The 12,754-nt window shown below is 40.8% G+C and overlaps 1 protein-coding gene across 4 annotated transcripts in view; it reads left to right on the top strand.

Moving 5' to 3' along the window:
• The window catches only part of LOC134631397 (FERM domain-containing protein 5), a 68,932-nt gene that overhangs the window by 50,779 nt on the left and 5,399 nt on the right, over positions 1 to 12,754 (top strand). For 2 of the 4 annotated variants that reach the window (XM_063479683.1, XM_063479687.1), the window contains exons 5-13: positions 2,435 to 2,532; positions 3,159 to 3,282; positions 4,180 to 4,267; positions 4,420 to 4,508; positions 5,212 to 5,275; positions 5,377 to 5,468; positions 6,279 to 6,353; positions 8,368 to 8,436; positions 8,615 to 8,721. In XM_063479683.1, the coding sequence (XP_063335753.1) occupies positions 2,435 to 2,532; positions 3,159 to 3,282; positions 4,180 to 4,267; positions 4,420 to 4,508; positions 5,212 to 5,275; positions 5,377 to 5,468; positions 6,279 to 6,353; positions 8,368 to 8,436; positions 8,615 to 8,721 (806 nt within the window). The remainder of the gene's footprint in view (positions 1 to 2,434; positions 2,533 to 3,158; positions 3,283 to 4,179; positions 4,268 to 4,419; positions 4,509 to 5,211; positions 5,276 to 5,376; positions 5,469 to 6,278; positions 6,354 to 8,367; positions 8,437 to 8,614; positions 8,722 to 12,754) is intronic. The other 2 variants (XM_063479684.1, XM_063479686.1) reach the window with 2 other exon arrangements.

The raw sequence follows: 12,754 nt of genomic DNA on the forward strand, positions 1-12,754 counted from the left end.
TTTGTGCAAACGCACACATTCTCCATGTAATAATCCTCTTTAAATGTAGTCCTGTCTTAATAACGTATCACTTTAAATTGGTGAAAGTAACACTTTCACTCGGACCGAACAGCTGTGAGTTCACACGGTGTCAGTTTGCACTTGTATTCATTACTGACAGGAGAGAGGTCCGCTCCGTCTCTCTCTCTGCTGTGTAATAAGATGCATTCATGTTTTCTATTGTACCTAAAGAATAGATGAGTAGATGAGATGGGGGCAAAGGTTTCTAATTGAAAGTGGAAATGAATTAGAGAGAAAGGAGTGAGTTCATGATTATTATTATTATAGTGCAGTGGGCAGAGCATGGTGCAGACCACAGACAAGACAAATAATCAGTTGCATGCTCATTCACTGTGTACGCCCACTCATTGAAATTGGACTGTTTGGACACTATGTTAATACCAAATTAAATTCAAGGCAAAATAGGCAGCTTTTTGATAAGAGATAAAAATACACTCACCTGCCACTTCATTAGGTATACCCTTTCAACTGCTTGTTAAGGCAGCTATCTCAATAACTCAGTGTATTTCAGCAGGTAGAAATGGTTAAGACGACCCGCTGAAGTTCAAACTAAGCGTCAGAATGGGGAAAAAATGTGATTTAAGTGACTTTGAGGATCGACTATCTTCAGATGTTTATGTGCTTGTTGTTTTAGATCATTCAGATTGATCGTCTCATGTAGGTTTGACATTATGCTGACATTAGCTTGTCATTTTTCAGATGCTCATTGTTTGCAGAGTTTTCAGCTTTAAGCGACCAACGCTGCCTTACACACAGTGAAACTTGACTAGATTGCTTTGAGCTTGACCAGCCCGGTCTGATTAGTCTGGATTTCTGCTGTAACATTCAGATCAGAATTTGGTGTAAACAACATGAAAGGATGGATCCATGCTGCCTTGCATCACCGGTTCAAGCTTTTGGTTGTGGTGTAATGGTGTAAGGGGACACTTTGGGACATTATGGGCCCCTTAGTGCCAACTGAGCGTGGTATAAATGTCACACCTTACACGAGTATTGTTGATGACCATGGCCATCCCTTTATGAGCACAGTGTACTCATCTCCTGCTTGGATCATCTTAGTGATTCGCATCATGGATGTGCAAAAGACAAACTGTGTGATGCTATCCCGTCAGTATGGACCTCTGTGTGAGGAATGTTTTCAGCACTTTGTTGAATCTATACCACAATGACAAGATGGACCTTATGAAGTGTCCAGTGAGTGTTATTTGTAGTTACAGGTTATCTTCATTGTAGCATGGTATTAATTTTCACCACCTGCAATAAAACAAAAAAAACAACAGCAAAAAAAGCAAAAATGGGAGTACCAGATTAACAACATGGTCGGTTGAATTTATATTGTAATAACAGATTTGGTTTGACATCAGCCTACAGTTTTATTTGCCTCCTGTTTCCTTTTTGGTTTGTTTATTGATGGCAGATGTGAGTCCTTGTGGCTATTCCATGTATAAGTTAATGCAGTGGCGTTTCACTGTCCATTACGCAGAACTGTTCTTTTAGCACAGTTTGGTATGGTTATGATTATAGCATCTCTCTTCACCTGTTTGCACTTCTACTTTGATTCTAACTTACTAAATATAGGCAATATTTTTATCCCAGTAACATCCTTGACATCCTTCTTTCAGCCCTTTATAATCATGAGTGAAAATCTGCTATTATGTATAAAAGAATTAGTTGGCTATGCTCATTAGTGCTCATATCAGTGTGCAGATGTTTTGAAGTGTAATCAAAAGATCAGCAGCCATCAGCACCAAATAGCTGGGGATGTTGTTGTGTGTGCAGTTTACTCATCATATTTTTAAAAGGGTCTGTGAATCTGCTGCCATGTGAACAACATGGGATGTCTCCATTTAAAAAAAAAAAAGAAAAGAAGAAAAGAAAACATTGTGGAAATGTTCTAGACACTGAAAAGAAAGCAGGTCTTGGTGGGGTTTCAGTGTTTTTTTTCACCTCTAACTATAACAACAGTAATGATAATGGTAGTAATAATAATACTCATCTCTACTATTATTCATCATCATCTTTGCTGCAAATCATTAAGGTTCGCGATTCAGGAGCTGATTGGTTCGATGAGCCTGAAACTAGGCAGGAGATTTTAAGAAAAGCACAGCGGGATCAGTAGCAGCTTCTCCCTCGAGGTCTTTCTGCCATTATTTCACCCAAAACAAAACCCTCATTTCAACTAAATCAAAAAGAAATATTCAAACCACCCATGGGGAACACGAACACAACGTGTAGCCTTTGCGGTAAATCAGGTTTGCCATTCCTGCTTGCTTCATTGTTTACCTGCTAATGTTCACTGAGAAAATCAGCTGTATTTATGACCAGTTTTCTTATAATCAGTGAGAGCAGCTGACGTAGTTTTTGTCCTTTGTAGATATCTTGTCTTCCTGCAACTCAAGAGAGACCTCTATCACGGTCGGCTCCTGTGCAAAACCTCGGATGCGGCTATGCTGGCTGCCTACATCCTTCAAGGTAATGAAAAGTGACAGATGGAAATTTCTTGTACCACTCTCTGCTTCTCACTGTGTTCTCAACCTCTGTTTTACTGTGCCTCATAGAGCACCGTCCTGATAAACACCGCCAGCCAAGCAAAATAGATTTTCTGAGGATTTTTTCACAAGAACGAAAAATACTCCTCAGAGAGTTCCCTAATGTGATGCAATGAACTTTTCGCTCTATGTGATTTAGCAAACTACTCACAAACAATGAAAGCTTGTTCTGTACCGTATGATAATCACCTCAGTTGCGAGGTAATGAACAAGAAAATCACACTCTGTTATAAAGTCTTTGAAGCTGTTATCTGGCATCTTGTCATCTTTGAACCACACACACAGTCTCAGCTGGCTTCACAGGGAGGCAGGTCCTCCTGAGGAAGATGGTCTGATGAATTAAACATAGGCTGCCTGGTCAGCTCCTCTTTGCAGAGAGGAATCAACATCAGGGTCATCTAAGGGAGAACAAAATGGCAAGAACCACAAACAAACCTGGCCATGTTTAGCCCGACTCCCCTGGCATTTAAATCTAACGTCTATCTGATATGAATGTCTGTGGACATGTTTAAAATTTAAATCTTTTTTATTTTGTTATTCCCCCTCCAGCTGAGATCGGTGATTACGACCCTGGGAAGCATCCTGAAGGTTATAGCTCTAAGTTCCAGTTCTTTCCTAAACATTCGGAGAAGTTGGAGCGAAGGATTGCGGACATACACAAGACGGAGCTGATGTAAGAGCCAAAATATATGACCTGCAATCGCTCAGCCAAAAGAAACACTAGACTTGCTTTGACATTTATGTAATTGACTGGCTTGATGAGGTATCAATGGTTTGCACTGGGCTGGATAGACAGATTATCATCTGTTATTTGAGCAGATAGCGGAGAAAAGCACTTAGACTGTAGCTTGCCCTTTATTTGAACAGTTATTAGCGACGGGTCCTAGCCACAGCATTAACCTGATAAGCAGCAGTGAAAGTGATCTGATGGACCGGGTTCATGAAGAGGCACAGGAAAAAACACTTTGGAGACAGCTGCTGAGCTGATTAAGCATTTCATTCATTCATCTGCATCATTTTTAAAAATGAATGAATGAGCCACCATGTTATCTTGCATTATTTTGAGGTTGTTTAATAGTTAAAGGTGTCTGGAACATATAGGGGGCAAGTAAAACAAAAATTAAAAAATTAAAATCAGTTTAAAGAAATAATCTGAGTCACAGTAGAGATAGAATTGCAAAAGTCTACTTTTGATGCTGTGGGAGGAGGACAAATCGTATGAGACACTGCTGCCCACTAGTGGTGTGTCTTTTACTTAATACCATGTAAGCACAGAGCTGCCCTGAATACTGAGGTTAATGTGACAGCCAGAAAGAAGCTGACATCAATAATAAGTGTTTCTTTTTGTTTTTTGTCATCCTATAGTTTATTTGCTTCAATTGATCTTGTGTTCATATTTGATCTGTTTGGGCGCTATTCATCTTTACCTCTTTTAGTCTCACTAAACGAGTAGATCTCATTATTGGAAATGTATTTGTTCGTTCCTCTCTTCCAAGCCTTTTCAAATTTAGACATCTCGATATTTAATTTTTAATTTTTGTGGTGGACTGACACAGAAAATCTCTCTTAGTGGACAGAAACCTGAAACATCAGAGCGAAATTTCCTACAGAAAGCTCAGATGCTGGAGACGTATGGTGTTGATCCACATCCATGCAAGGTTGGGTGGCATTTTTTAAAATTACTATTTTGCTCTCTTTAGACATGTTGTAAATGCTTTTCTGTCCATCTTGAATGGTTAAATATTCCTTTGGGATCCTCTTCAGTTTTATCTCATTAAGTTTTATTTTGAAATTGTTTTGTGTGCTTCAGGATGTGTCTGGGAACCCTGCTTTTCTTGCCTTCACGCCGTTCGGTTTTGTGGTGCTTCAGGGAAACAAGAGAGTTCATTTTCTCAAATGGTGAGCCAAATGTGAAACATTTTCTCATGTGAGCCAATCGCAGCGCACTCCTTGAGTACTCAACTCACAGCAGATCTGTGAGTTGTGGTGAGTTTAGGGAAATTGTTGGTTGATTTGTTATTTTTAGCAGAGTGTGAGTTTATGCAGAGTAATCTACATGAAACAGCGTGTGCACAGCAGCTGGATGTACAGTCACAGTCAACAGAGCGACTCCATCTGCCTCTACCTGTGACACAAGCCAGGGGCTCGCATGAACACAGATGGCTAATTACAGCAGCTAAACTGCAAACTAGATCAAGAAGAGATACTAGGAGCTTGTACTTGCAGCTGATTTGAGCTTAATTGAATTCAGGAAAATGCTTCATTGGTTAAATGAAAGTCTATACAGCATGGTGCATTTCTGTTAAACTTTTACCTGCATGCTTTTAAGTCAAGAGGTTACCATCATGATTATGCAGCCAGACTTATTACGTAATATGTTTGCAGCATTTAGGCTAATTGCTTTGTTTGCTTGCCATCAGCAGCACTCAGATTTCCCTTTCTCTCCATTCCCTGTCTGCAGGGAATATTAACACTTTTTTATTTTGGCATCCAAAACATATCTGTGACTGTTTATGCGAACTATAATGAATATTTAAAGAGGCTGTGGCTTTGTGTTTGTGCTTGCTGTACGTGTAACTGTGCTGCATTGTCTTTCGGACAGGAACGAGGTGACCAAACTCAAGTTTGAAGGCAAGACTTTTCACATATATGCAAATCAGAAGGAGGTGAGAGCATGAATTGTTGGAAAAAGCATGTTGTGTCTGTAGAAAGTTTCCATCAGAATTTGTTATATTGTCCTGCACGCCCACTTATTTTCAACGTGCAGGACAAAAAGATCATCTTGACATACTTTGCACCCACACCGGAGGCATGCAAGCACCTTTGGAAGTGTGGAGTGGAGAATCAAGCTTTCTATAAGTAAGTCATTTAATTGTTCTTTTCAACCTTTCATCATGATGTAGTTGCTCTGACAGGCAGGGTAGCATTATGGTACCTCAGTATCCTCAGAGCACTTCCCTTCCTGGTTGTTTGTCTGCGAGAAAATGAGGTGTGAGCTGCTGCTGACCTTTAGTGAACGACTGTGCACTGGCACGAGACCACAAGCACTTTCGTGCTCCTTCTGAGATATGGTTCCCCTGTCTCAGCCATGAGTAACTGTGCGAGTCTCCTCTGCTCTCTGCAGCCCAGGAATCATGGTTAACAGAAAAGAAACCCCAAAAAGCTCAGTGTGTGAGCTCAGAGGCTCCCAGCGTGACCCTTTCGATGACTCCCTGAAGTGGCAGACTGTTAATCTCTTATCAGCCTTCCATTTATTAAAATCTTACTGTTCTTGGAAGTCTGTGGGAGCAAAAGAGGACACACGATAGAAGCAAAAATATCCCTAGAAAGCAACATGAAATATTAAATATTCATGTCTCACTTAGTATGACAATATAAACATTGAGTCCTGTATGGAGCCGTGTTGAGGATGCACTGCCCAAAGTGCAAAGAGATGAGATGCATAATTTAGTAAAAGAATATTTGATCCTAGTTTCTCGTTTGTTCTGAGATTCAGAAAACAAAAGATCACAGGCATTCGGGGTTTAACTGTGTGATCGTATTAGGGTCATATTCTCCCTAGAATATATGGGATATTGTCATTACTTTCCTTCTTGCTGTCTTTGATTGAATACTTCTTTACTTTTACTTTTTTGTTTTGTTTTTCTCTTCTTTTCCTTTTTCCATCAGGCTTGAGAAGTCAAGTCAGGTTCGCACTGTGTCCAGCAGCAACCTATTCTTCAAGGGCAGCCGTTTCCGCTACAGGTAGAGTACACGACAAGGCAATATGACTGATGACAGGGAGGGGAGGACACTGCAGAAAACCCCCAGCTGGAGTGGAGAGAAGTGTTCCCAGAAGACTTGGCCCTCCTGGCCTTCTGTGCTTTAAAGTCAGGGTACCTTTGCCTGGAGGAAAGGACTGACACCTACCGAGACAGAGGACACAGAGGGGGAAATGAAGGGGACTGATGTCATGACACGTTTTTTTCTTTTTATCTGTTTTAAATCTATATTACGACATAAAAATTACGGAATATTTAGATACTTGCCAGCCACTTTATTAGGTACACTGTGCTAGTAGCGGGTTTGATTCCCTTTTGCTTCTGTTTTAAATCTTCATGGCAGATTCAATAAGGTGCTGGAAACATTGGAAATAAGGTTTAAATGATACTTAATAAGTACCACGGGGCTTAAAATGAATACCCCCCACAACATTACACCACTGTCCTGTTGATACACGGCAGGATGAATTAATATTTTCATGTTGTTTACACCAAATTCTGAATCTACCTGCTAAATGTCACATGAGACATTGAGACTGATCAGACCAGGCAATGTTTTTCCAGTTGTCTGTTCTGAGCCTGCCCAAACTGTAGCCTCAGTTTCCTGTTATTAGTTGACAGGAGTGGCCCCCTGTGTGGTTTTTCTGCTGCTGTACCCATCTGCTTCAACATTGTGATGTGCATTCAGAGATGCTCTTTTTTTATACTTTGCTTGTAACGAGTGGTTATTTGAGCTACTGTTGCCTTCCTATTGGCTCGAAGCAGTCTGGCCACTGTCCTCTGACATCAATAGGACTTTTTCACTGGAGAACTGATGCTCACTGGGTATTTTCTCTCTTTTAATCCATTCTCTGTAAACCCTAGAGATGGTTGTGTGGGAAAATCCCAGTAGATCAGCCCGTCTAGCACCAACAGCATTCAAAGTCACCTAAATCCCCTTTCTTTCCCATTCCTATGCTCAGTCTTGACCATGCCTACATGCCTAAATGCAGTGAATTTAGATATTTGCATTTGAAAAGTTGAACAGGTGTACCTAATTAAGTGGCCAAAGAGTCTAGTTTATTACTCCTGTCTACATTAATCTAATTATAATTCTTGTATTTTTGTTTATACTGGTTTTCAGATATCGATTTAAGATTACTGACTCTTTAGTTTGTAATGAAAAATTACATTTAAAATTTGTCTCTTTTTGCAAACATTGTTCTGTTTAAATCTTCTTTTGAAAAGTTATTAGTAAAGCTCCTTACACCAGCAATAAGGAAGCTTTTTGGCCATAGCAGAAAATCTTAAACTCTAAGAAGATAAACTTAAACCTGTCTGCATAAATACAGCTGAAGGAATGTGATAAAGCAGTCATAGAGAACTTCTGGGTCTGCAAAGGAAAGCCAATGAGGAAGTGCCTTTAAAATGGCATTTCAATTTTTTTCTCATGACCAGAAAGCATGACACTCCTCTAGTTGCAAAAAAACAACAAAAAGTATCAAGTTTACAGAAAAGCCTACTTCTTAATTTATGACCTTTATAAACATTTTCATAATGCATTTATTGTCTTAATCACTGGTTTTAAGTCTTGGTTAATACAACATCATGTTCATTTTGTAAATTATAATCCCATTTAGAAAACAAAGGAGTGTGTATGCTTAAAAGCATGGCTACTTTTAGATTGACCTCAGTTTCTCAGTGACAAGATGGCGATGCCAAAACACTCGAGTCAGTTAAATGTTGAGTTCACTTTTAAAGGGCAAACCATGATCATTGTTTTTATATTTTTTGCCAAGAAGTCTGTGTGTGCATTTGTCTTACTGGGTGTAATTCAGTTACAAACTGCTGAATTCACCAGGACAAAATCAATCATGATGCTCATCTACTATACTCATCCACTGCAGTTATAGCTTTCATAGCATTGGGTGAGACCGTGGTGGGTGAATGGTTTTGTGCGTGTGAGTGTGCGTGTATGTGGAACTCATCCTGAGCATCGTCTCTGTGCTTTATAACAGTGGGCGAGTGGCAAAAGAGGTGATGGAGCAGAGTGCCAAAATCAAACGCGAACCTCCAGAAATACACAGGTAGAGTTATGAACTCAGGAGAGGTCAGAATGTTTGATCACAATTTTCTTTAATTTCCTCCATTTTCTTAGGAACCAAGCTACTGTAGATGTCTTTATATCAGCAGCGCCTACTGGCCACAGTACCTTCACTCACAGCTCAGATGTTTACGCATTCCTGTCTGTGTTTGTCTCTGCAGGGCTGGCCTCGTGCCTAGCAGAAGTTGTCCATCCATCACCCACGGGCCGCGGCTCAGCAGCGTACCGCGCACGCGTCGGAGAGCTGTGCACATATCTATCATGGAGGGTAAGAACTGAGTTCCACACTATTACCGTACCAAGTGCCAGGGGCTGTTCACTTGAATAACTGACACGCAAAATTTGAAATCGTCAATAAGAAGATCTAATCTCGATCTTATGGGTGAGATCCTCCTCTTCTTGAGAAAAAAAAAACAAAAAACGCTTGTACACACAAGCACATGATGTAACTAGAGCTGTTTGGAGCAGTCCATGCTGGTGGGACATGCTGCAAGTGTGTGCGTCAGTCAGCGTACCTCACTTCAGTGCAGCATTTTTGAGATGTGTGTATGTTTGACCACATGTTGTGCCAACACTGTGGCAGCTAAAGTCACTTATTCAGCCCACCTGCAGGTCTGCTGGCCCTGAACAGGTGGCTTGAGTGTTTCTGTTATCTGAGATGGACACAGCAGGTGTACACCCCTTTTGTGGGTTAGGGTTAGACCTGGTCTGCCTCCCTGGCTTTCAAGTACATACCACCACTCAGTGGACTCAGAGGTCAGAAGCAGGTGTACCGTCTTAGAGGGTGTTTTGCTGTGGGTTGAAGAAAGCTCCCCGCACCCCTCCTTACCCACCCACCAGTGTGTGTGCTGACTGGGTGACTTGCAGAGGTATTAATACGCCAGCTGAAAATAACCTGGGTCTTTTACTCCATTTATGTCACTGGGTTGGGTGGGGCCAAACCAGGCCAGGCCAATGCTAGTGATTGTAGTACTGGTGTAGGAACCCACTCTTTCACCTCCGCAACTAAAGCAGAACCCTTCGGCCTAACACAAACACACCCTGTGGCCTGGACTCTGGAAAGGGACCATAAGGACAGGATAAGCACGCGCACGCTGCAGCCATGGTGAAGTGTCTGATCCGCATCACCACACGGGTGAATGTCCACCTGCGTATGATCAATCATTGCTACCGGGATGTGAAAGTTCGTGTGCTGAGCCTGGGGCCTCGACTGCTGGGGAAGGCCCTGGGCGTCCTGCCCCTCTACCCTGCCCTGACTGGGCCGCAGGGGTCTGCCAAGATTACCCCTCTTTCTGGCGCTTCGCTACCTTCCGTTCAGCCCAGCAATCCTCCAGGTAAACTCACCACAGAACCAGCCAGGAGTGTGCTTTACATGGACTGGCTGGTTCTCTATTCTAAATTAGTCTCTGCCTCCTGAGCGAGGTGAAAGTGATACAATTCCTGTGGTCTTCTGCGCTTCCAGCTTATTGGACAGGCAAATTTAAGTCGCTGTTGTCATATTTCAAAAGTACAGCACGATAATGTGGTGTGTGTGGTTTCTGTAAAAGTTTTATTATGCTAGAGTGTTCAAAATTTAGAGCTCTAAATATGGCAGATACAAATGGCAAACACATTTTCTACTCACTGGCTCGCTGCTGTAAGCAGAACACAGGATAAGCTGAGACAGATCTACTCTGAGTAAAGATAGCTGCTGACATTCACACAGCCTTTATGCTGCTTTCTTTTCACTTGACTTAAGTTTCATGTCCGCAGAGGCTTAGGTGCCGGGCATAATCTGCCCTACTTTCTTACAGTTTTTAAAAAGTCCTTTTCGTGTTGTGCTTCCTCATCAAAAGCTGAATTTTAATCCCTTCTCTTTATAGTAAAGGTGTAATGTTGCTGCTTTGACACTGTGGGGAATGTGATTACGTCAGCAAAGATCTCAACAGCTCGTCTTCACTGACATCTATACTGTGCCTCTCTTGTACTGTACTATGACCAGTTCAGCTGCAGTACTGTATATCTGGCTCGTCTTTGAACCTCTGTTCAATAGTTGCTTGTAACACTATGGGATGATAGTGTTTTTAGTCAAGTAGCAGCTCTGCCTTATGGCACTTCTGGTCAGAGACGTTTGTTTTGGGGTCTTCTAATACTCTAATAGCAAGGGCACATACTGTAAATGTAATGTCACTTGATTGATTCCAGTGTGTTTTGCATGCCATTCCTCTCTTTTTTTTATTTCCTTTCAATATTTACATTCTCTTTTTAAACAAGGCATTTGTGTAAATAAATGCATAACTGTCTTTCCGGGAAAAAAAACATTGGTCATATATTCCATAAAGATTCATTTTGTCAGGGATAATCGTTAGGAGCGAGTGTATGGCTCACACACAAGCAAGGTAAATAAAAGTAAAACCTAATCCAAAGAAACAGCGCAGCAAGCAAAGAGGAAGCACGCACAACATATGAATGAACCACAGGACACAGGTGAGGGCAGAACACAGGAGGAAACCATAAATAACAGGTGAAAAAACAGATACGCTGGGGATACTGGGATAATAATAAAATCAAGACAAGAACTGAAAGAAATAAAATGATATCACAAAAAAAGAAAAATATCACTAGAATAACACAAAAACTTACACAGATAAGAACCAAAATTCAAAATCAGAGTTGAACCTCAATATGAGTAGAATTGAAATGAAATCAAAACAAGAATAGAAAAAACTCAAGTGTGTGACTATGGCAACATTAAATGTGTAGCAGATTAGTGATTTTGACCCAGAAATGGTGGGTTGAAAGAAAATAATAAACACACAGTAGGAGTCGATCATTAGTAGAAAACCATAGTCGATCAGTATAACACGAAGTCAGTTAAACTTCGGGGATATCAGTCTGTCCAGTTAGGAAACAAAAACCATTTTAAATTCTGCTTTTGGTGCAAATAAAAGAGACAGCAGGTGCAGTGGGGAGGCAACAACCAGGTGCCACTAAAGGAGGTCTGGACCTCATGCCACCCTCATAGAGTCTGAAATATGCAGTAATATATGAGTAGCCTGTTTTAAGTTCATTTTGTATTGCTCTGCCAGTGGTCCTTCTGGGCCTTGTCACCGAAATGAGAAGATACCGCTCCTGCTGTTGGGTTGATACCCTTCTACGGCACTCTCCAACCCTCTTTGTGTAAGAGCCCGTGTGAGTTATTTGCTTTGTTGTTGAAGGATATATACATTACATTTGGATTGGATTCAAAATGAGTATGTTAGTAATGTTGGCAATATTGGAATTTCAAAGAGCAGAACAAACAAACTTTATTAGTGCTCATTTGTGTTAATGCACACTGGGTGGAGAGGAGGATCCATATGATATGTTGGCCATGGTTATTTCTATAGTTTGTGTAGACAGACTTGTGAAAACACATCTCCCCCTGGGACAATACAGACTATCTAAAATGATTCACATTAACTGCTTGACTGTGGAGAAAGCGTGATCAAATTTCAGCTCTCAAAGTGGAGCCTGTGTGTCTGCACGTCGTAACAGACCTCTGCTGGTCAAACAGAAACCTTTCAACAGTACCAGAACTACAGTAAAGGGTGTGTGTGAGTGCCTCATTAGATGGAAAGTATAAGTGACCACTCACTTTAATAGTAACAAGAGCAAGAAGAAGAAGAACAACAAGAACAAGTAAAGAAAAAGTAATTAAAACATTTAAGAGGAGTTAAAAGTTAAAACATATTAGGTGTAGGAATACTCACAGCTCAATGAGGTTAACGGTGAGGAATAAAGAAAATTATAATTCAAAAAACAGTTAAATTAAAACAAATGTGAGGAAGAAGATAGATGTGAAAACTATGGATGATCTATTCCAGGGATAACATGTAGAGAAAGAAAAAACAGGAGAGGGCCGAGGACAGATCCCTGAGGTACTCCACAGGTCATTTTCATTAAGGATGACTGTGATTTGCCAATGTCAACACTAAAAGAGTTATCCTATAAATAAGAATAAAACCACCTTAAAACTGACTGTACCAGAGATGCCAACCTAATGTTGGAGACCATTCAGTAAAATGCAGTGAGTCACAGTGTCAAATGTAGCGCTCAGATCTAATAAAACTAAAATAGGATTTACAAGCATCAGCAGCATCCAACAGATATCACTCTGGGGAGTGCTGTCTCTGTGCTGTGGTTTGCACTAATTTCAGTTAAAAAGACCAATCAAAACTTGGAGAGACAGGCAGGTTTGAAAATTTGTATAAAATAGTGGCACAATCGTGAATAACTTTGAGACTATCATAAAGCCCCTTTATAGCCAAGTTTATATAAGT

This window comes from Pelmatolapia mariae, linkage group LG7 (assembly GCF_036321145.2).
Source record: "Pelmatolapia mariae isolate MD_Pm_ZW linkage group LG7, Pm_UMD_F_2, whole genome shotgun sequence".
NCBI classification, from domain to species: domain Eukaryota; kingdom Metazoa; phylum Chordata; class Actinopteri; order Cichliformes; family Cichlidae; genus Pelmatolapia; species Pelmatolapia mariae.